The 20671-nt window shown below is 46.2% G+C and overlaps 1 protein-coding gene across 1 annotated transcript in view; it reads left to right on the plus strand.

Moving 5' to 3' along the window:
* Nucleotides 1–20671, plus strand: part of LOC144120173 (arylsulfatase B-like) — a 65052-nt gene that overhangs the window by 27118 nt on the left and 17263 nt on the right. Inside the window, exons 2-4 of the mRNA XM_077652596.1 lie at nucleotides 6908–7016; nucleotides 11783–11942; nucleotides 19408–19520. Of these exons, the coding sequence (XP_077508722.1) occupies nucleotides 6918–7016; nucleotides 11783–11942; nucleotides 19408–19520 (372 nt within the window). The 5' untranslated portion in view covers nucleotides 6908–6917. The remainder of the gene's footprint in view (nucleotides 1–6907; nucleotides 7017–11782; nucleotides 11943–19407; nucleotides 19521–20671) is intronic.

A 20671-nucleotide genomic window follows, 5' to 3' on the forward strand; every position in this document is an offset into this window, starting at 1 on the left:
TTGAACAGTCTAGCAAGGATACAGCAGTTCACAATTAGTAGCGAGGTGCTGGAAATGGTAAAGGAATACTTACGGTAGGTACTGACCGCTGATCCGGCTCATGGGAGGGAATTAACTAAAAGGATAAGAATGGGGTGGAGCGCATATGAGACGTTCTCTAAGATCATGAATAGCAGGTTACCCATATCCCTCAAGAGAAATGTGTACAACAGCTATATCTTATTTGTACTCATCCATAGGGCCGAAACGAGCAGCCTAATGAAAAGGGTTCAGATTAAGTTAACGACAACGCAGATAGCTATTAAAAGAAAAATGACTGGTGTAACGTTAAGAAACCGAAAGCTGGCAGAGTGGGTGAGGGAACAGAGGCGGGTTAATGACATCCTAGTCGACATCAAGAGGAATAAATCGGCTTGGGCAGGAGATGTAATGGGAAGGCAAGATAACCGCTGGTCCTTAAGGGTAACGGAGTGGATTCCAAGATAAGTCAAGCGTGTCAGGAGGCAGCAGAATGTTAAGCCGGCGAAAGAGATTAAGAATTTCGCGGTGATAAGGTTCCCTCAGCTGGCAAAATACAGGTTAAATTGGAGAGATATGGAAGAGGCGGCGTTTGCCCTACTGTGAGCCTAGTCAGGCTGATGATGAAGATAAATGCATTTAACGGCTACATTAAAGCTCTTAAACGCCCGTCTGTGTGCTGAGCCGCGTCGGCGTCGATGTAATTAAGCAAACGAACGTACCGCCGCTCACTCATAGATGGCGGCAGAGTAGTGCCCGCCGTCCGTGCCGTCGTCCATCCCCGTTTCATGAGCGTAGGCAGGATGGCTAGTAAAGCAGAGGTCTGCCTGCGGCTGCACGTGCCCACGCGCACCCACGCGCTGTCTCCTCGCAGTGGCGCCACGTTACGCTCCGTTGGCGGGCGATGCTGTGAAATGTGCTGCACGGGATAGATTGTCCGCGTCACCTTGTATAAAAGTCCTGCTTATATCATACAATACAAAATAGTCTCATCTAGTTTTTTGTGAAGAATGAACGACGCAACCAATGGTAATGCTTCGTCTGCCGCGGCTACTAAACAAGCTACCCGAACACAGGCTCAGCGGCGCCCGCGCCAGAAGACAGAGGCACGCGCCGCCGCCGAGAGGCCTTGTCGTTCACGCCACCGTAGCAAAAGCTCATCGCTGCAGCCGAGCAAAGCCAGGAGTTTGCGGTTTATGGAGAGGCTAGGCGACCCCTTGGGATGACCCTTCAGTTCTCTCCACTGAAGCACACACTCATCGCCTCCGCCGAGAGTACCCTGCCGTTCGCGCCGCGTAAGCAGACCGAGTTGCGCTGAAATTTTGCTTTAGGGATTATGGTAATCGTGCTTAGCATTTCGCTTTGGCGGTGCTAACAGGAGGCACAGAGACAGGCTTTGAGCCGTTTCCTAGCAACCGCCGCAGCTGGGCGGATGCCGCGCGCTCGCCACGCCATCTGGCACGACGTCACATCACGCGCCTCGCCGCCGCACAAAAGGCTAACCAAAGAGGAGGCGGTTGACTGGCGCAGACTACGAACCGGTACGTACCCGCACGTGCACAAACTACACAAGAGTTTCCCTACATAATACGTAGATGAATGTCCGTGGTGCCAGGGTAAACCTACACTAGAGCATATCACATGGACCTGCACTAAGGCAGACTTAGAGCCTACAGTAGACCACCAGAGTGTGACGCAGTGGGAGCAATTGCTTGCCAGCCCGGACGAGGAAGCGCAAAAATTTCTCGTACGCAGTTGTCAAGTGTGGCATCCTGGACAAAGGATCGACCACGGCGCCCAGTGACCCGTAAAGGTCAACAACAGTTTAAATTTGTCGCAAATAAAGTTTTTTTTTCTATCCACCCACCCATCGCCGCCGCCGCCGCCGTTTCGTATGACGTACCACTGCTTACCTCGTTGTTGCGTTCGCCTCCTCTCGCTTCGCCAGCTGTCGCATGCCTGATAACATGACAGAGGATTGAAAAGGAGAGCTCGCGTGCGCCGCAAAAACAGTTGAGGGGCAGTATGGACGGCGACAAGGCTGTTAAGCAGAAGGAGGCCTGGAATCGACATCGGCACGTGATGAAGAGGAAACGAATCGCCCAGGAAACAGAGGAACAGCGCGCGGATCGGCTAGCTAAACGCCGTGTTTACGCAAATTTTCTCCGCCCCGTGTCCGTCCAGGGCGTCGTCTAGGACCAGCATAAGTAGACTACCTGTTACTTAAGCGAGCATCAAAAATTCTCGCTTTTATTTTCTTCTCACTGCCAGTCGCGGATACCGTAGATTTGAGCGTTGTCAGGTTTCAAATTATCGCCTCAAATATCGACGTTGCGAGGACAGTTACGGAAGATATCATTAAGATGATTACTGTAACACTGGGCACCGGCTGTCACCAGTAGCTTCCAGCGCGTGCGCACAAGCATCGCGCGCTATGCGGCTGTGGCATGCTTCCACAGTCCCGCTTCCGGTACGTAGACGGTAGGTCTTCTCTTAGTACGCCAGGGCCGCTGTAAAATCCAAGACGCTTGAGAAAACGTAGAAAAATGGGGCTCTCACTTGGAGCGCGGCACGAAGAGACTGCCCAAGCCGAGGGCGCTTCGGCGCCTGGGTGCGCAGCACGGAATCATACCACGGGGAGTAGCGACCCCGCCTAACGACGCCTATACGATCCACACAAGAACAACGAGGTTGTAGTATATACTGTACCAGTCCACCACGCTGAGTGGGAGGGCCTTCGAGCCCGAGGATAACCAAACCTAAATTGGTACAAGAGCAGTCTCTCGTGTAGGAGCCCACCATTATAGGGTTCGATTTTGGGAAGTTGTCTAGCCTTGGCCTACTCCCTGTACGGCTAGGGGGGGGGGGGGGGGGGGGGACTCTTTGGCAGACCGAAAACTTCTTGACCGAAGCGATGGCCTTGTGGTTGAGCATCTGCCTCGCATTCGGGAGATGCTTGGTTCGATCCTCAGTGCCGCCGGATACGCGCCGGTTTTCTGACCGCGAGAAGTTTTCCTCCGGTCTGGCAATCTACTTTTCTGGGGTGCACTGCTTGGGAAAATTGTGTTAGATCAAACCGTTGCGTTGCGTTGATGGGGCCAGTGATTCGCTCTGCCGTTGAGCAACCCTAAACTAGCCGTAAGCGGTAGAAGTTCACTTGTGGCTCTTTTTTCTTCAACTCAAGATGGGGTCTCAGACCCGTTTCCCAAGTATGTGGTCCACGGAAATGGACCGATAGCACCATCGCCTATGGGAAGAAGACACGGGCCTTCATGCATGCATTCCTGCAGTTTGGTAGTCGAGGTGTTGCATAGATTACGCAGATACTGTTTCTTTCACACAGCTTGCTCACACTGACGTCGAAGAATCTGCCGTAAAGGCCTGGCAACAGACGACTATGTTGACACTAAATTTAGTACGCAATATATAAGTACTAACGAGTGTACGGCATGCAGAAGAGGTGTAACTAATTGGCGACACGGGGCATTAAACGATTCATAACAATTACAAATAGTCATATTTCTATTTATGCACAATAATTTAGTAGCATCAGCTTGACCAGTTAATTGGTCTCTTAAATTGAAGTCAGGACCGAAACTGCCAGTTGCAGCTGTGCCGCGCTTTTTAGGAAGAGTTACGTTTGCTTACTGGCGGTTAGTGGCGCATAGAGTTTACTCCACTTTCTCGCAAAGAAAAACTGGTGCTTCTTTCCCATGAACTTTTTATGCGGGTTATTTGAAAAGTATACGTTGTGCGATACGATGTGTACATTTAAAATGATATTTGTAACAACCCTTAGAGACTGAAGTTTGAGGTTGTACTGTTGAACTCAGGGGCCTGAAGTTTCTTAAGTGTTCAGGCCACGTCGTCTCTCTACATGATCTACACCATTTTCTTGACTACAAATCAAACCTGATCTTCTGGCCAGTGCTAAATGCCTAACAAGTGCTTTTTAACTGCGTAACCTGTATGAGCGCTGCTAGGCGAACATTCCGGCGTGTACCACTGCGTGGCCGCTGAGTGAAGTTTCAGGCGCTTGCTGCGGGTCGAGTGCCGGAACCCCCCTCCCCCCCCCCCCCCCCCCTACTGTGGGCGAGAATGAAAATCTGCCTCGGCGCAGGCGCCCTGAAGGAGCGGCAAGTGCGGAGAGAAAGCGGCACTGAAAGCGGCCGTGCCTCAGCGGACCACGCCAGCTGTCACGCGACATCAGCTGATCCAACGCGCTGCGCCAAGACGAAAAGTGTACACTAGAATAAATGTAAAATACAAAATCATACGCGAGCCACAAAAGGCCGCCAATGTAGAAAAGTTATAACTGATTTAAAGCTTTGAACTCAACCATGAGACCTTTTGCAGTTCAATGGTCGCTTGACAACTTTCCTCTGAGACGAAGGTATCGTCCAAGGCCCCAGAACCTTGGCTTCTTTAAGGGAACGAGGATACAAGCTGCGGAGCGTTGCAGCCGGGAGGACACGCTCACGCTCCAACCTAGGGTAGTCAGAAAATAGGTGCGCAATAGTCTCACTGCACTCGCAGTTCTTACACAATGGAAAGTCTACCACTGTGGTTAGATGATAGTAAGCATTTGTAAAAGCCACTCCAAGCCATAGGTGACGCGATACAACGCAGCGGGAGAGGCCGGATAGTCTATTCAGTCCAAGTGAAGAGTCCAGGTTGTCCAAACGGCGAACTGTGCCTCCCAGTGAACACTATGACGCTAAACTCACGTTTCGGGCAAGCACTCACCCATGTCGTAATACGTCGATTTTTGGCAGTTTCAGGACAATGTTGGTATTATCGTGGGCCAATTGACGTCAAACGTCAGCTTAGTCGTTTTCCAGAATCTCACTGTGTCGTCGTAGTCGCTCGAAGATCTCGTCGTGAGCCACCTCCAGTCCCCGGTTTTGTAGATGTCTTATTTATTTACAGAAAAATGCATGCCCTAAAATGGGTCCAAGAAGGAGGAACAAAAATACAAAGAAAGGAACACAACAACAAATCACATCGCACAAGTTAACATATGGTTAAGAGGACTTAGAAAAGAACAAGAAACAAAAAAATCTGCAGCTCTCAATTATCTCTTTTGTTAATGACACTAATGCTGTTCAGTACCTCACGAAGGTGGTTATTCTGTTGCGTTAATGTGCCAGGGAAAAAAGTATTTTAAAGCGTTGATTCTAGCGCTGTATGTTGTCACTGATTCCGTATGACGATGTCTTTTTAGTCGCATCGTGATTGGCTTAATATATAAATCAGTGCTCATGCAGAATATTTTATTTTTGAGTAATAAAAGACACTTCGGTCCTTGAATTTTCCTTCATGTTTGCAATGCCTGTATGTTGTGTAGTGACATTAGAGTGGTGGTGAGTCAGTAGAACGATATTCATCTCAATCACCGTACAAATTCTGTCATCTCCGCTACTAACAGCTCGTGGTCGCCGTGGCGTAAGAAAGATTTTGTACATTGTTGAGCAGATTTATAATCGCGGAACAAATCCCATTTAAGGAGTGTTTGCTGAACGTTTATTGCACGGCCTCACGAAGAGCGGCCAATTGTGCCCGGGTGGAAGGTGTCCCATACGAAATTATTTGGTTTATGCTGGCCTGTCTCGCAGGAATGACCACGGCGCAAACTAACCTAGTAGATGAGACAGAGCTATCATTACACAAGGTGTTTTATCTAAGAATTTACGCATTTTTAAAAATAGGCTTGTTCAGTTGTGAAGAGCGCCTTTTTCAGCCCAGCCTTGTCAGCGGTGTCGCGCTCCAGAATACTGCTAAGACGTGCTAACTAGTAATACTGTTAACTACTATTCAGTAATTAAGTGTAAAACCTTAACTGTTAGTCTCCTTTTTTATTGACACGTGTGCAGCCAACTGTAAGTAATATCAAGACCAGTTTTAGAATTTTGAAAACGCACTTATGCTCAGCGCTGTGGAACAACAAATTGTGGCTACATCGCGTAAAAATACTTGCTCTTTCGATAAGCTTGCAGGAAAAGGAACTATTCAGTGCACGTAACTCGTTGCAATAGACAAAATGTTTTGGGCCACAGCGAGTGGGTAACTGCGTTTTTAAAATTCTGAAAGCAGATACGGTTGTAACTTATGGTGGGCTACATGCGTCGCTGTAACAGCAGTAGTAACGAGTTAACTATTGAATTAAGATAATCAGCTTTCCACTTAGGACGTCTTAGCTGCAACGTGATGAGCTATACCACTGAAAATGCCATGTCAAGAAAAGCGCTGCTCTAACTCAAAATCCATATTTTATAAATTGCAGAACATCTTAGATACAGCACCCGGTAAACTAGCAAAACATCGTAAAGCAATCTCTAAAGCATCGTCCTTAAACCGTACCTTGCATACGCAGTTAATCTCATCGGGCCATATGAGCATCTGGCAATTGTTTATTACTTAAAGACTAAAGCTGCAAAAGCCGTTTCGCGGCCGAAACTTGAACTTGAACGAATTAATAAATATTGCCGTGATTGGGTTTCGAATCCGCGGCGGTGCGAACAGACCAGGTCCGCAAGCCTGTGCACGATAGAACTAAGCTTTCGCTGCAGTCAATTACGGCCCGTGTTGTTGTTATTGCCTCAAAAGCTATGGCACATACCCGCGGTTGTGTTAAAATTCAACACACTCTCGCGCTGTGCATTGCACTTGTCGGCTTCATAAACTGATACCACTGTCGAAATTTACCCTGCAGTGGGCGCAGTCAGGCTTACGATGATGATGACGATAACTATCGAACTAATATCGTCGCCAGACGTATCGGCAACCCAGCAAAGCGAAACCATGAGCCATCCAGACTAAACACATGCTTTCGCATGTCCACTCAGATTGAGTGCATTAAAACCGTACCGCTGTTTGTTTTTTCTTCCAGGAGACCAAATATGGCCAGAGTTTATCTGGAACTTGTGCATTTGCTTCTGCCCGTGGCTATATGTGCTAAAGCGCAGCCTCACATAGTATTCCTCCTCGCCGACGATTTGGTACGTGCTCTGTCTTATCGCTTTTGAACTTTGAGGTCGGGAGCTCAAATTAAAACGAAATTTAACTACTTCGGCGAGAACTAGAAAGGAAGAAAGGTCTACGTTAGGAAAGGGTGGACGCACGCAGACACGCACTCACAAACCCACCTACCCACGCACACAATCGCGCGCACACAGACACACAAAGCCACCCACATGCACAACCACACACGCGCGGACTAATAATGCATCCACATCTGGTTTATTAAAAGAAGGCATGCTGGATGCATGACCTGCGTTGCGCAAGCGCGCACAGAACACAGTAAGCCAAACACAGATGGACTTTGCCAAAAGTTAAACAAGAGCCGACACATATCGTTAGAAACATCTTATCGTGTGGCAGAGAAAAGGTCGTATGCTGATCCGTACTTGGCAAATGAACAATGGGTTACACAGTCACTGCCCCCTTTCCTATAGTGATAAGCGTCCTGCAGCTCACATGGGGTTTGGCCTTTAATTTTACCTGGAACATCTGCACTGTCGAAATGTAGCCTACATTTCTAGCGAGGCTTGCGTTGCGCAGCTAATTACAAATCTTAGTTTAGTTTGGCTGACTTGTGCAACCGAGCTGCCCAAAAGCTAGTTTTGCTAATCGAAATAAATAATGGATCCCTTCTTTTTATTAGGCTTCACCAATGTAGTAGCGGAATCATTGCTGTTGGGAACGAGGGGTCCTTGAGTGAGCTGACTCTTTCAGCACCGCAGGTCTCTTCTCCGAATGACGTTGTCGGACTTGGTTATGAAGAAAACTGTACAGGGGGTTTATTTTACATTATTTACAAGATTTTGGAACCCATTGGAGGGTGATGGGGGAAGGTCGGAGGATCTGAGAAGATCTGAGGATGATCGAGGATTCCTTCTCACGGCACTCGTCGTCCGGTTTAAAAAGGGTCCGGTCCCTAGTATTCCCCAGGTCCCTAGGATTCCCCAGGTCCGAGAATGTCTTCGCCAGGTTGGGCGTGGCCTAACTTGCGCTGTCGTACACACACACACACACACACACACACACACACACACACACACACACACACACACACACACACACACACACACACACACACACACACACACACCACTTCACATAGGGACACGGCCCCGTCACATGCCTCGCCGGAGAGAGGGTGCCGCTGGACAATCGCCCCCACCAGAGAGAGCGGTGTCTCCGCTTCCGAACGACAGTTCTCACGCTCCAGCCGGACACGTCTTCCGGGAAGTCCGAATGGGCGTGGCGCCGGCGCGCAGGCATAGTTGAAGGGGTGAGTCACCCCTGCTCGGTGCTGGCGGTCGCCAACTGCCTCCGGGCCGTGAGATCTTCCGGGAACAAGGCTTACACACGGCAGTGGAATCCTCCGTCTCTAATCCAATAAACCTCGCGAGGACCGGCCGTGGGAACCAAAATGCCTATCGCCGTGCAGGGACCCCGGCTGCAGGTGTCCTGGCCGAATACGCCGCTGAATCAGACCACCGGCTGTCGCCAGAAACCTTACATTGCTTAGGTGCTGATTGACTCCATCAGTTGCTTAGTGAAAATGTTTGTCATCCAGCATCCAGGGATAATAAAGGTGCTAGTAACTTGGACAGTTTTACGATTCTATTTAATATATTGTTTTGGTCTCATGTTGCGGTTTTACAGGTTAGTTTAAGGTTCAGCTATAAGGTTCATAAATACAACTCGCTGACTCGGAGATGTTTCGTCAGGTGGCAAGGGAACAAATAATGTAGCGAAACTATTTTTTGCTAGTCTCTGGCGAAAAGCGAAGTAAAACGAAGATGTTGTTGCTGTTGCCTTATCACATGGCACATACCCACGACGGGGGATCGGCCAGGGTTCAGCGAAGATAGCCAAGCGAAGAGGGTAAACTGGTGCTAAGCTAATGGGAATGCTTTGGGTAATGAGTCAGAGATTAAATAAAAACGAAAGTAAAGAACAAAAACCCGAGAAAGATTTGTTTCCTTGCCTTTTTTTCTTCGTCATTCTTCGGAGCTTTCTCTTTTCTTCTTTCTTAAACGAGAAAGAAAAACTGATATTAATTTTCCTACGAAAGTAGGGTTAATTTCGACAACCGCACAAAGAGTGGCACGGTGCGAACTGCGTGCTAAGCAGTTGATGGCGCTGCTCTTTCTTTGTCGACGGGCGAAGTCATATCCCCTGTAGTGACGTTGATATACGAGGTGCTTCACCTAACACTTAACACAATATTTAAAATTAGGCTTTTTGAGGTAGAAGGGCGCTTTTCTCGGTACAACATTGTCAGCGGTATATTACATCACAATGCAGCTCAGACATGCTAACTGGCGGGCCGGTCAATTTTTATTAGATAGCTGACTTTTTAACAATTACTGTTAGGTTCCTTTGTTATGCAGAGGCGTGTATCTCACCGTATGTAATTTTACATATCAGTTTTTATAATTTCGAACACGCGGCTGTCATCCGCGCTGTGGCACAACAAATTCTGCCTAAATAAAAATTGGTTTTCAGGAAAGGAATTGGCGCATTAACTGTCTCCCATATCGCGGTGGACTCCCGAAACGCGCCGTAGGGAAGGGATAAAGAAGGGAGGGGAGGAAGTAAGGAAAAAAGAGGTAGTTGTAGTGTAGCGCTTCGTAATAATTTCGACCACCTGGGGATCTTTAATAATAATAATAATTGGTTTTTGGGGAAAGGAAATGGCGCAGTATTTGTCTCATATATCTTTGGACACCTGAACCGCGCCGTAAGAGAAGGGATAAAAGAGGGAGTGAAAGAAAGGAAGAATATGTGCCGTAGTGGAGGGCTCCGGAATAATTTCGACCACCTGGGGATCTTTAACGTGCACTGACATCGCACAGCACACGGGCGCCTTAGCGTTTTTCCTCCATAAAAACGCAGCCGCCGCGGTCGGGTTCGAACCCGGGAACTCCGGATCAGTAGTCGAGCGCCCTAACCACTGAGCCACCGCGGCGGGGCTGGGGATCTTTAACGTGCACTGATATCGCACAGCACACGGGAGCCTTTTGCATTTCGCCTCCATGGAAACGCAGCCGCCGCGGTCGGGTTCGAACCCGGGAACTCCGGATCAGTAGTCGAGCGCCCTAACCACTGAACCACCGCGGCGGGGCTGGGGATCTTTAACGTGCACTGATATCGCACAGCACACGGGAGCCTTTTGCATTCCGCCTCCATGGAAACGCGGCCGCTGCGGTCCGGTTCGAACCAGGATACTCGGGCTCAGTAGCTGAGAGCCTTAACCGCTGAGCCACCGCGGTGAGGTAATATTTGATCAGTTACGTGCAATGGAGAGGCTGCTTTGCGTCATGCTTCTCGAAAGGACATGCATTCTGGCGCCATTTAGCTAGAATTTTTGGGCCAGAGCGCTGACGGTAACAGCGTTATCGAAATTCTAAAAACTGATATGGATATTAATCACTATGGACTACATGTCTCTCAATAATTAAGGAGCCTAACAATGCAATTACAAAGTTAATTATTCAACATTAACTAACCAGCCTGCTCGTTAGCCCCTCCCAGCTGTATTGTGATGGCCTATACCGCTGCCAGTGCTATACCGAAAAAAGTGCTCATGTAACTCAAAAAGCCTAGTTTTGAAAATTGTGGAGTCTTAGGTGAAACAGCCTACATGTGTACTTAGAAGTAGTAATTGCACTATCATGTAACAGATTCTAACACGGAGGCGTTTGGCATTTGGAATTTTTTAGAATATTGCTGCCGAATTTAGTGTGACATATCTATTACTCGGGTTTCGATCGATTTGCTTGAAATTGTTCAGGAAGGCGGCTGTCAGGGGGCGGCTATTGCTAGCGCAGGCCTCCCGCTTTAACTCCTCTCAGTTCAAGCTCCCCTTGCCTGCCACAGCCGAGTGTCTAACACGGAGTGAGGCATAAAACCTTTTGTAAAGATGTCTATATAAGCAGACTTTTAAGTATTACTTTGTCATTGACATAAAACAGCGCCTGTTCAGAGTAAGAAACATTTCGCTGAACGCCCCAACCATATTTGAATAATCGCGAGCGAATTTACCTTAGGGGTCATGGTCAACGCGAAGCGTTTCCCATATAGAGATAGAGACGACTACTTTGTTGAATTTCTAGTCTTAGTAGAAATCGACTATGAAGCTATTTTTGGCTAATATGATGTTTATGCGACAGCAAGGAACCGAATGTTCGACGACAAGGCCGGAACAAAGCACTTCATCACTCGTCTGGAAGTTAATGGGAGAGTAGCTTAGCCCTAGTTATCTTCTCGTAAAAACAGATGTTTTGAGGTCAACGCAGTTAGCCTGCGGAAGCCGCAAGTGGTGGCTCTACCTGTTTTCAACCCTGGCACTCTTCCAGCCTTTAAAAGCAGTGTTTTCGGTGATCTTAACTGTATTGTCATATGAATTTGCTATTCCATAGAAACAAACAAAATCAAATTTGACCTCAATGTCTCTTTATATCACAATGGCCGATGTTAAGGTAAAAGCAGTGCACTTTGATGTGTACGTCCGAGTGATGTGGCCATAACATTTTGGAGCACGCTTCGGTGATCGAACTCTCACCCCACCTGACCTAACGCAAATTTGGAGGCAGTCCTTACACATCTTAGCAAACGCCACTGGTGCTTTCGCATATGAACAGAGACACACGCATATCTGCTCTGCAGAACACGTGAGAAAAATGTCAGAGTCCGGAGCATGCTCCTCAGTATTTTATCCACACATTTACCTAACTGTAATTGTGACCTGCAGGGCTGGGACGACGTCAGTTTTCATGGGTCCTGCCAGATCCCGACGCCAAACTTGGACGCCCTTGCTGCAGATGGCATCATTCTTAACAGCCACTATGTACAGTCCTCCTGTGCGCCTTCCAGGGCGGCGCTCATGACAGGCCTCTATCCAATACGTACAGGTACACTCGTAATCTTTAATTCACAAAGACTCTTTCGTTTTATACAACCTTCAGCTAAAACCTCTGTTCGAAATATTTTATCTCAAACGATGCTCGTCTAAGCTTTTTTAATATGTAACAAACTTTTGCAGCCTCATTCTCGCATTGTTAACTGTACCTTGTGTGGAACAGTTGATATTAGTGTAACAGCCAGCTCATCGCGTTTTCGCGGTTTAGTTATTTTGAACAGGTTGCAGTTGCTTCATGAGGTGTTTAGATAGAACTAAGAGACTGCTCGGGCGAGGAAAGCGAGGCGAACACAGTGAGCAAAGAGAGTTTCTTGGGTACTGGTACGTGACATCTGTGAGCCATGATGGTGTGTTCAAATTCGAACCCCTCTTGAGCGGGGACAGCGCATGCAGGCGCACTTTCATGGCGTGGTTTCCGACATGTACCCTGCTTGTAAATAATGTTCATTGCTTTTTATTAGAGTGTTACGGGAAAGCGAGAAATGCGTTTGACGAAAGACTACTCCGTGCGAATTCGCAAGCGCTGGGGTTCGAGATTTCGGTCACAAACTTGTGTAAACCTACGGGCGGAAGGACGACAACAACAGGTCTAACACTGTGCCGAACCAAATACATGAGCCGGCTCGGTTTAAACGAGTAGATTGTCCGCTCCTAACGTGTGGTAGACCTTGCTACAGTGTGCGTTCTCGAAGTCTCCGCGGTCTTTTTTTCTTTTTCTGTCGCTTACCAGCGCTGCGTATTCTTAGTCTTCGATGAACTACAGGAGCGTATGGTGGATTGTTGTGTGGGGATAGGTTTTGCAAAAAAGACGGTAGGCTTTCATTGAGTTTACAACTTGGTATTCCTTCAACGAAACGATGGTTCGGATAAGTACGTAGTGTTTGTGCGGCTTTCACGTGAGAGACGATACTTTTCTTTTAGCTTATGTCCAGGGTTGCTCTTAAGTATGTGCTATGAAAACCGAGGAGGGTGCTTTTCTCCTGAAATGTAGATAAAAAATGGTTGTTGCTACCCGACCATCAGAAAAGTTTATTATAACACTGTCCCTGCCGCTCTCAGGAAGCAACTCCTCATCGCAGTATAAGCTTCGAAGTGTCTATAAAACTTTTTTTTGGCTTTTAGAAGCAGCTTGAAATTTCTTGTGTGTTGGATCAAGCACTAGAATCATGATCGCAAGTTGAAAAGAAGCTTTTATTGCAATATTCATCGTGAATAACGCGACGCTTATTTTTTTATTTCTTTGCAAGTCCTTCTCCTTGAAAAATGTTATGCGGCAAAAGAAATATATATGGCGAAGTTGTAATATGGCATATATATCTTCTGGAAGAATGAAGGACGCGCGCTTAACTACGAGAATATTATCCGTCATATCATTCTGGCCATTGGACAGAAGCAGACCACCGTACATCACCTGAGCCTCAACCGGGCAAAGTGAACGTGTAGCGTGCCAGAATGCTAGCCGTGCTTTAAACCATACACTGCGATTAGTGAAGCCTGGAGGGCTGCCTGGCTGTCAAAAAGAGCAGGATTAAGACATGGAATAGGCCTCAGTGTACAAGAAATAAACTGCAGGGGAACGGAAACTTGAGCTAGTTGGTACATCTTTGAATACAATTAACAATGCTGCGACAACGGAGTAGCGCTTCCCTCCTTCGTCGTCTCATCTAGCAGTGCTGCCTCTGTACTCGGTTTGGAGATGGTTCCGAGCGTGATAACCCCAAGTTTGAGCAGGTGTTCCTTAATTTACAAGCGCTTTACAAAGTATCAATAAGAGGCCTGTGTTTTCTGGTTATGAGCATTTTTCCTCTCATCATCCCATTTTATTCTGATTCATTAAGCGGGATAAGTTATAGCGGGTTAATGCATTTTTATTGCTCCTAAGTGTTATTGATATGTATTATGATATTGCTGTATGAAATGAGGACCATATATATTGCAATGTAGGCACTGACCTTCCTTGTAAGAATTTACCATGAGGTAAAGCACTGACTTTACCAGCATTAATTCGTCCCAGGTATATTTAAATTTTATAAGCGTCGCTTCATCTATTGCACTGGAATCGAGTTGAGCCCTGCCCGAAATTTCTGAATCAGTGCTGCTCACAACATCGCAAATGCGATTTGAAAATGGTACGCTGCAAGAGTGGTTGGGCATGCCTGCGGATCAGAACGGCAAGGTTAGTTTTTTAACGGACAACTCGTAGAGTCAACCACAGCGACCCGGCCCTACCAGCGAGGCTGTTTATGATAATAGGATAATAGCCCACAAAGTATTGCAGGTAGAGAGTTTCACATACGCGTATGTGGAATCGTGTTCCACATAAGTCTTGCGTAATTCAACTGCAACATTTTCCCACATAGTTTACTTTATGTATCTGGAACACAGTTCTGTTAGTGTATGTTTAACGTAAAATGGTTCCACTTAAATTCTAGTCACTAGCTGTTACCTATGTGGAAGCAGATTGTGACGGTTGCTACCACATACACTGCGCTAGAAGTTGAAGCGGGGGCGACAATGGCGCCACCAGCACACAGGATATCTGGTGCATTTAGTGTTCATAGGAAAATTGGCGAGCAAACAAATAATCGTAGTTGAGAACTTGCATAGAGAATAAAAGACGCCGACATTGCGTTGTGTTGTCACTTTACAGTGCGGGGCTGTCACAAGCAGCACAACAGCATTGGGCGAACACCGGTCGATCATTGGCAAGAATTGGCATGAATGGCGGTACTACATTGGCATTTAGGCAACATGCTACCACTTTGACATATTGGCCGCACTTTCAGGCCATTTTCGGGGCAATGTTCGGCCGATCGAGCGGCCAACGCAGGCCTGAAGTTCGTTCCGCTACATGGGCCAGTACTGTCCTCGGATTGGCTTTCCAGCTTCTGAACACTGGCATCCAGCCTTCGAACATTGGTATCCACCTTTCAAACATTATTATCCAGCTTTCAAACAATGGTATTCTCCTTTCGAAAATTGGTTCATGCAACATAACAACCCACTTGCACAACGACTGGAACTGAGGTTGTACCATTCAATCTAATAAATATTCAAAAATGAGAGTGCCAAACAATTAAGGAAAAATATCGGTTTATTGCATCGTGTTACAAGGGGCACGCTTCTAGCGCATGCAGGATGACTTGAGCTGTACCATCTATCCTGGTAATTAAAGGAAATGAGGACCCAAGAGAAAACTGGCAGAGGCTCTGGGAAAATCATTTATTTTCAAGTTTGCTGCGTACCGATGATTCAGGTTGGACAACGCACCTCTGTAGTATGGCTAAGACATCCATAAACTGCTTAACGGAGCTGTCCTTCAGTGAACTGATCAGTCGTATCTGAAGTAATCGTTGCACTCCTCTTGCAAGAGGACTCTTGCACTGCACTCAAATTCCTCGTCCAGCTCTTGCACGATGACCTCACAATGCGTCGAGCCTGCAAAGAGAGGCATGAGATCATGATGATCTTAAATATGGCCGTCACAGGACAAAAACAGAAATGAATAAATAATATTATATAAGGGACATGTGACAAACAAGCTGGCTGAATATGTGTCAACCACCATTTGTCACTAGATTTATTCTCCGCTCGTCGAAGAATTCTCAAATTTTTTTGGAGTGGGAGTTTCACGCAGGAAAGCAAAAACAAACAAAATAGTGTTGAATTGTGATTCGCAACTGTTTCCGATCCTTTTCAACAATAAAGTTAATCTTCGAAATCCAAAAAAAAATAGCGAGCAAATGAGCAATGACGCGAGCAAGAGCTATGGCCCTCAATGCAAATCACGCCACAGAAAAATAAAATACACAAAAACAAAAATTCTCAACATTCGATTTGCAGAAAAGGAAGGAAAAAGCAAATCGCAAAAAACAGGGAATGGCGCGATCACAGGAGACGACGTACGGAAGCATAGGAATCACTTAGCACGTGACTGCGTGCGTTTATGAACCGGCGGCCTAATATTTCGCGTGTGCGCAAGTTATAATTGTATATTACTAGGCCACTGCTTTGCTTCTCGACGTCGCTAAAATTGCGACAAAGTCGGTTTAGTGAATGCACACACAATAAGTTATTACGTTTTATTAAGGATCTGCATTAAGCAGACTCCCTCTGCGCAGTGTGGCAGTGAATTCTCTAGAATGATGCAAAAAAGTGCTTTTTAATTAAAATAATATGAAACGAAAGTTATTTTATTTGTTTTCTAGAATGAAGTGCCATTGGCCTGGTTCTGAGATACTAACGCAAGATTAGCGTGCAAAAACGCTTTCAAAAACATGACAAATAGGAGGGTCATTATGCCCAGATATCGAACGGCTGCAGGGTGAGCTCTGTCGTGCACTTATAAAAGAGTAATGTTTTTCTTAATTAGCGGCTTCAATAAGCCATATATAATTACACGCATCATTACCACAGGGTCACGCCAGCCCGCATTCGTTAATTACTAAATTTACGGGGCATTTTAAAAGAAATTTAGGTTGTTGGTAGCAGCCGCTTCTAGTTGCCCAGTATTAGCGATAGAACTGTATCGATGTGTAGTGGTTGGTCTGGATGGCGTCGTCGTCGTTCTTATGCGACAGGCCGGTTCCTCTGTTGCGGAATATGCACAGTCCTCTGACCACCACCGAAGTCGTCGTCACGTAGTTGTACCGCTTAAAATCAGCGAACAGACGGAACAAAATTCCACGGAAGCAGCATTGCTATAGACCGAGCGAATCTGTTTGGATTGCTTGCGAATGAGTTTGGAAGTCGTTGTGAAGCACCTTAGAACTCCGTTTGGTCCAAATACCATTCGAATTGTCATATTACTTTGACCTAATTGCCACTTAAAAGTCCGTGTAGAATGGGTATTATGATAGAATCGCAGTAGTAGTAATACAGTAATAGCACAGGGCTACTACTCAATACTGCTCAAATGCCATACTGTGCTCCAGGAACGTGTGTTTTGATCTGAAGGATCAACGTAAAACACCTACTTTGGCCACGTATACATGCCAGTTATAGTTAAACTTAGATGAGACCGACATACACAAGTCTCAAAACATTTATATAGAGCTCTAGTGAGTTTTTACGAGTTCGGAAAATTATAAACTGTCTCTCTCTGTTGTGGCAGTATTGAACATTGTCATGTCGTATTAGCAGATGGCACAAGGTTGACCAGTGTTTGCCAGTATACTTTTCACACTGAATGAGTGATGGCAAAGCTAGGCCAATAAAATTAGCTACTTAGATTGACTTAGCCAATTCTGGAAAACAGTGGAGGAATTCTGGCTAACATGGCCTGTGATAGCCATGATTCCAAGATGGCATAGCCAGCAATAGCAAAGTGTGAGAGAATTCTAGCTGACGTGACCCATGATAGCCATGATTTGATGACGGCACAGCCAATACTGGAAAAGCGATGGACAACCAGGGCCATCGTTTGATGTGTTGTTCAGTGGTTTAGCCAATACCAGATGCTCATTGGGAACTCTGGGCGTACACCATGCTTTTCCAACGGATTTCATATATTGGCTCGCTGTAATGTGCTACCCTCGGCAATTTAGATTGAACATTCTGAAGCTGGGCTAGGGTATGAGAGAGCATAAAGAAAAGCGGAATAATTTCTACCACTTCGAGTTCTATAATTTGCGTTAGATCACAGAGCTCAGTATTTGGCGCCCATTTTGCAATAACCGAAAAAAGGTCACTACGGCCGTTATCCGATTACGCCGCTGTGTGTTCAGCAGGCATAAGCAGCTCCCTCCGACCAATCGGGGTGAGTTGCGTTTTCACCTTGCAGAGCCAAGAAGATGCTTTCATTCGGTGTAAATACGCATGCTCCTGAACGTAGAACAGGAAATGAGAGCGTAAACTGTGCGCGGGAAATCTGTGCAAGGTTACTATTTGAAGATAATACGTAGGCCTAGAGTTTTGGAGCGCTATGAGTGGAGCGCAATAGCTAGCGTTCTTTATTTCTGTGAGAAAAAAAAAAAGATTAATGAACGCAGAATTTAGTCCGTTTTATTTTCGTTCGCATTTATTCGCGATATCTACATCTCTAATATTCTTCTGTAAAAGAGTCCTAAAAGAGTTCGAAAAGAGTCTCCTGTAAAGAACAAGATGGTTTCTTGAATGGTGCCGTCCATGAGAACTACAGTGAGTATTCAAAAAGTGATTATTTGAAAAAGTAGTATATAATTGCTTTAATTCAAGGCCTCTAAGTGCTAGTGAATGGTTTTGACAATTCCTTGTTTGACGCTTTGAAAAAGATGTATGCAAGTGGTCTGGACTTATCTACAGCTCATGGTTTTCTAGCAAGGAAGGTATTCTCTTCTCTGTATCTTTCGCCAAAATTGCAAGGCCTGAATCCTATGAGGTCTCATGAGATTAGCTTTCGAGTCATTAAACTGACGCCTTCAAAACACAATACGGATTGCTTTGCGTGGTATCATTTCAGGTTCTTCAATGTTAGTTTTTATTGTATAGAAGATTCCAGATGGCTGATGCGTATTCTAGTGTTGGTCTTGTGCCTGAAATGTGAGCTATTTTTTTTTCTCCTAAATTTCGGGCGGGGATCGTTTTAGTTTGTTAAGAAAGCTTAAATTCAAATCCAAAATATGATTTAAATTTCCCAAATGCATTGCCCCTGCAACTCGTGCCATGCAAAGCAGGAAAGCATACCATTGAATTCACATGGGTTTTCAATGGCTTCATCATTTTGGGAAGATTTTTTTAATCCTCTACGTCAAAGCTAAAAATACACACTGCTCTAGGTCCTTTCTTGGCAGTGGTGGGCCTTGTTATGTATTCAAGAGTCTTCTGAAGTTTGCGTATCCATCCGTTTGCGCGAGGAAAATTCTTGTAATTAACCAAACGCCCCATCGAGTTTACTGCTTACCTCCGTTCGCATAATTTTGCTGGTGAGCTGCATATGATGCTACATTTGCGTGAAAAAATTGAGTTACAGTGAGTGAACAGAATTTGCATGAAAATGCGGTAATCCCATTTTCTGTGTCGCATTCAAGACCTACCGCTTAAGTCTTTAGTATGATCCGCTGTATGAAATAAGTAAATAAAGGGCACAGCATAGAAAGAGGAAAAATTAATGTTTGAGTGTTACATGTAGTATCAAAGTTTTCCTTACTTGAAACGTACTTGCATTTGCACGCATTGCCTCCTAGGATACTCATTTCGGCTGCTGATACCCAGGCTGCGGCATCCAACCTCGATCGAGTGAGCCAGATTTCTACACAGTCAAACTGTGAAAGAAAAAAAGCACCTGCGTACTGTGCTTTGTCAGTGGAGGATAATGAGGCCCATGTTTCCGACATGATCATGGGACATTTGATACGTTGTTCCGCATAGCCCATGAGCTGTTTCTGCGTACTGAACCTTGGATACCTTATTTTGCATCGTTTTCATCTAGCAAGATCGCTTATAATCTGTCCCACTCAGTGTCATTTGTTGCTCCACAGGAATGCAGGGCATCCTACCTGGAATTGGGGGGCCCTGGGGCTTGCCCCTGAGCGTGCGCATACTGCCTCAGTACCTGAAGGAGCTGGGGTACGAGACACACCTGGTCGGAAAGGTGTGCGTCGCTTTGCATCCGATGCTCTCTGCTTGCCTTGAACTTAGGACACAGTGACACTGAGGAGAAATTGAAGTTGGCTTGTATCGATAGAATACCAGCTCCTGATCACAAAAATGCCACTCTTACTGAAAACAAAGCTCTTGTAAAGTAGAAAATAGCAAGAACCAAAATACAGGTATCGCCGCCACAGGCCAATCTCGCATGTACAAGCGTGATGACGTCATAGGACAAGAGATGCCACCTTGGATGAATTTTCCTTCCCAGTCGGACGCCATGAATCTCTGATGCTGACAAAGGAAGGTTACTGGTTCAATATTGAAGCAAGTTTTGTTTTGAAACCGACATTGCACTTTTATCGCACAAGGAAGACAGACAAAAGACAACCTGAATGTTGGAAGCACAGAAAACAGATGCTTGGCGGCACCACAGGCGGCCAGGAGAGTTCCGATTTGTTATGGCGCTTCGCATCTATAAGCTTTGCGTTCCCCGTGGTTTTCTTTTTGACGCGCCTCGATTTACCAGCGCACAAGCGAACAGCAGAGGAGCTCCAAGTGCCGCTTCAAGTGCTAGTTAACCATTGAAGCCGCCTGTTAAGGCTAGTCAGATGATCTCCACGGTCGATGAAAAACTATGATGGCACGATGGTCGGTGATCGTACAAGGCAGTTAGCAGTATAAAGAGCTCTTGTGTCATTCGCACGCTCGCCTGGCGAAAGGTTCCTGACTGTGCCAGTCAACTTCAAACTACTTAACGGAAATCGTTAATTAGGGACGGGAGACAAGATACAAGGCAGTTAAGAAAAAGAGATTTGGAACCTGCAGAGACCGTGACTCCGCTCTCATCCAACTCGTTTGTTTGCGGCTTCATTCAATAGCTTCGGCAGTTGGGCGGAGCTGTTATACTCTAGCTGTCGGCAAATTTAATCCATTCACAGTACACATCTGAAGGTGCACGCAAGTGGGCGAGAGAGCCCAATCCAGTGGACCCCGCACCTATGGAAACGCGCGAAACCCGTTGAAGCGTCGTCCGTCGGCTTTACTTTCAAGCCGCCAACTTTAAACGCGAGCGCGCTTGAGCACCCATCCGTTTTTTGTGGCAAACAATTATGTAAATAACGTGGCCCTTGTAACCGTGGGAGACCTCGATGC

Source organism: Amblyomma americanum, chromosome 2 (assembly GCF_052857255.1).
Source record: "Amblyomma americanum isolate KBUSLIRL-KWMA chromosome 2, ASM5285725v1, whole genome shotgun sequence".
Classification (NCBI taxonomy): domain Eukaryota; kingdom Metazoa; phylum Arthropoda; class Arachnida; order Ixodida; family Ixodidae; genus Amblyomma; species Amblyomma americanum.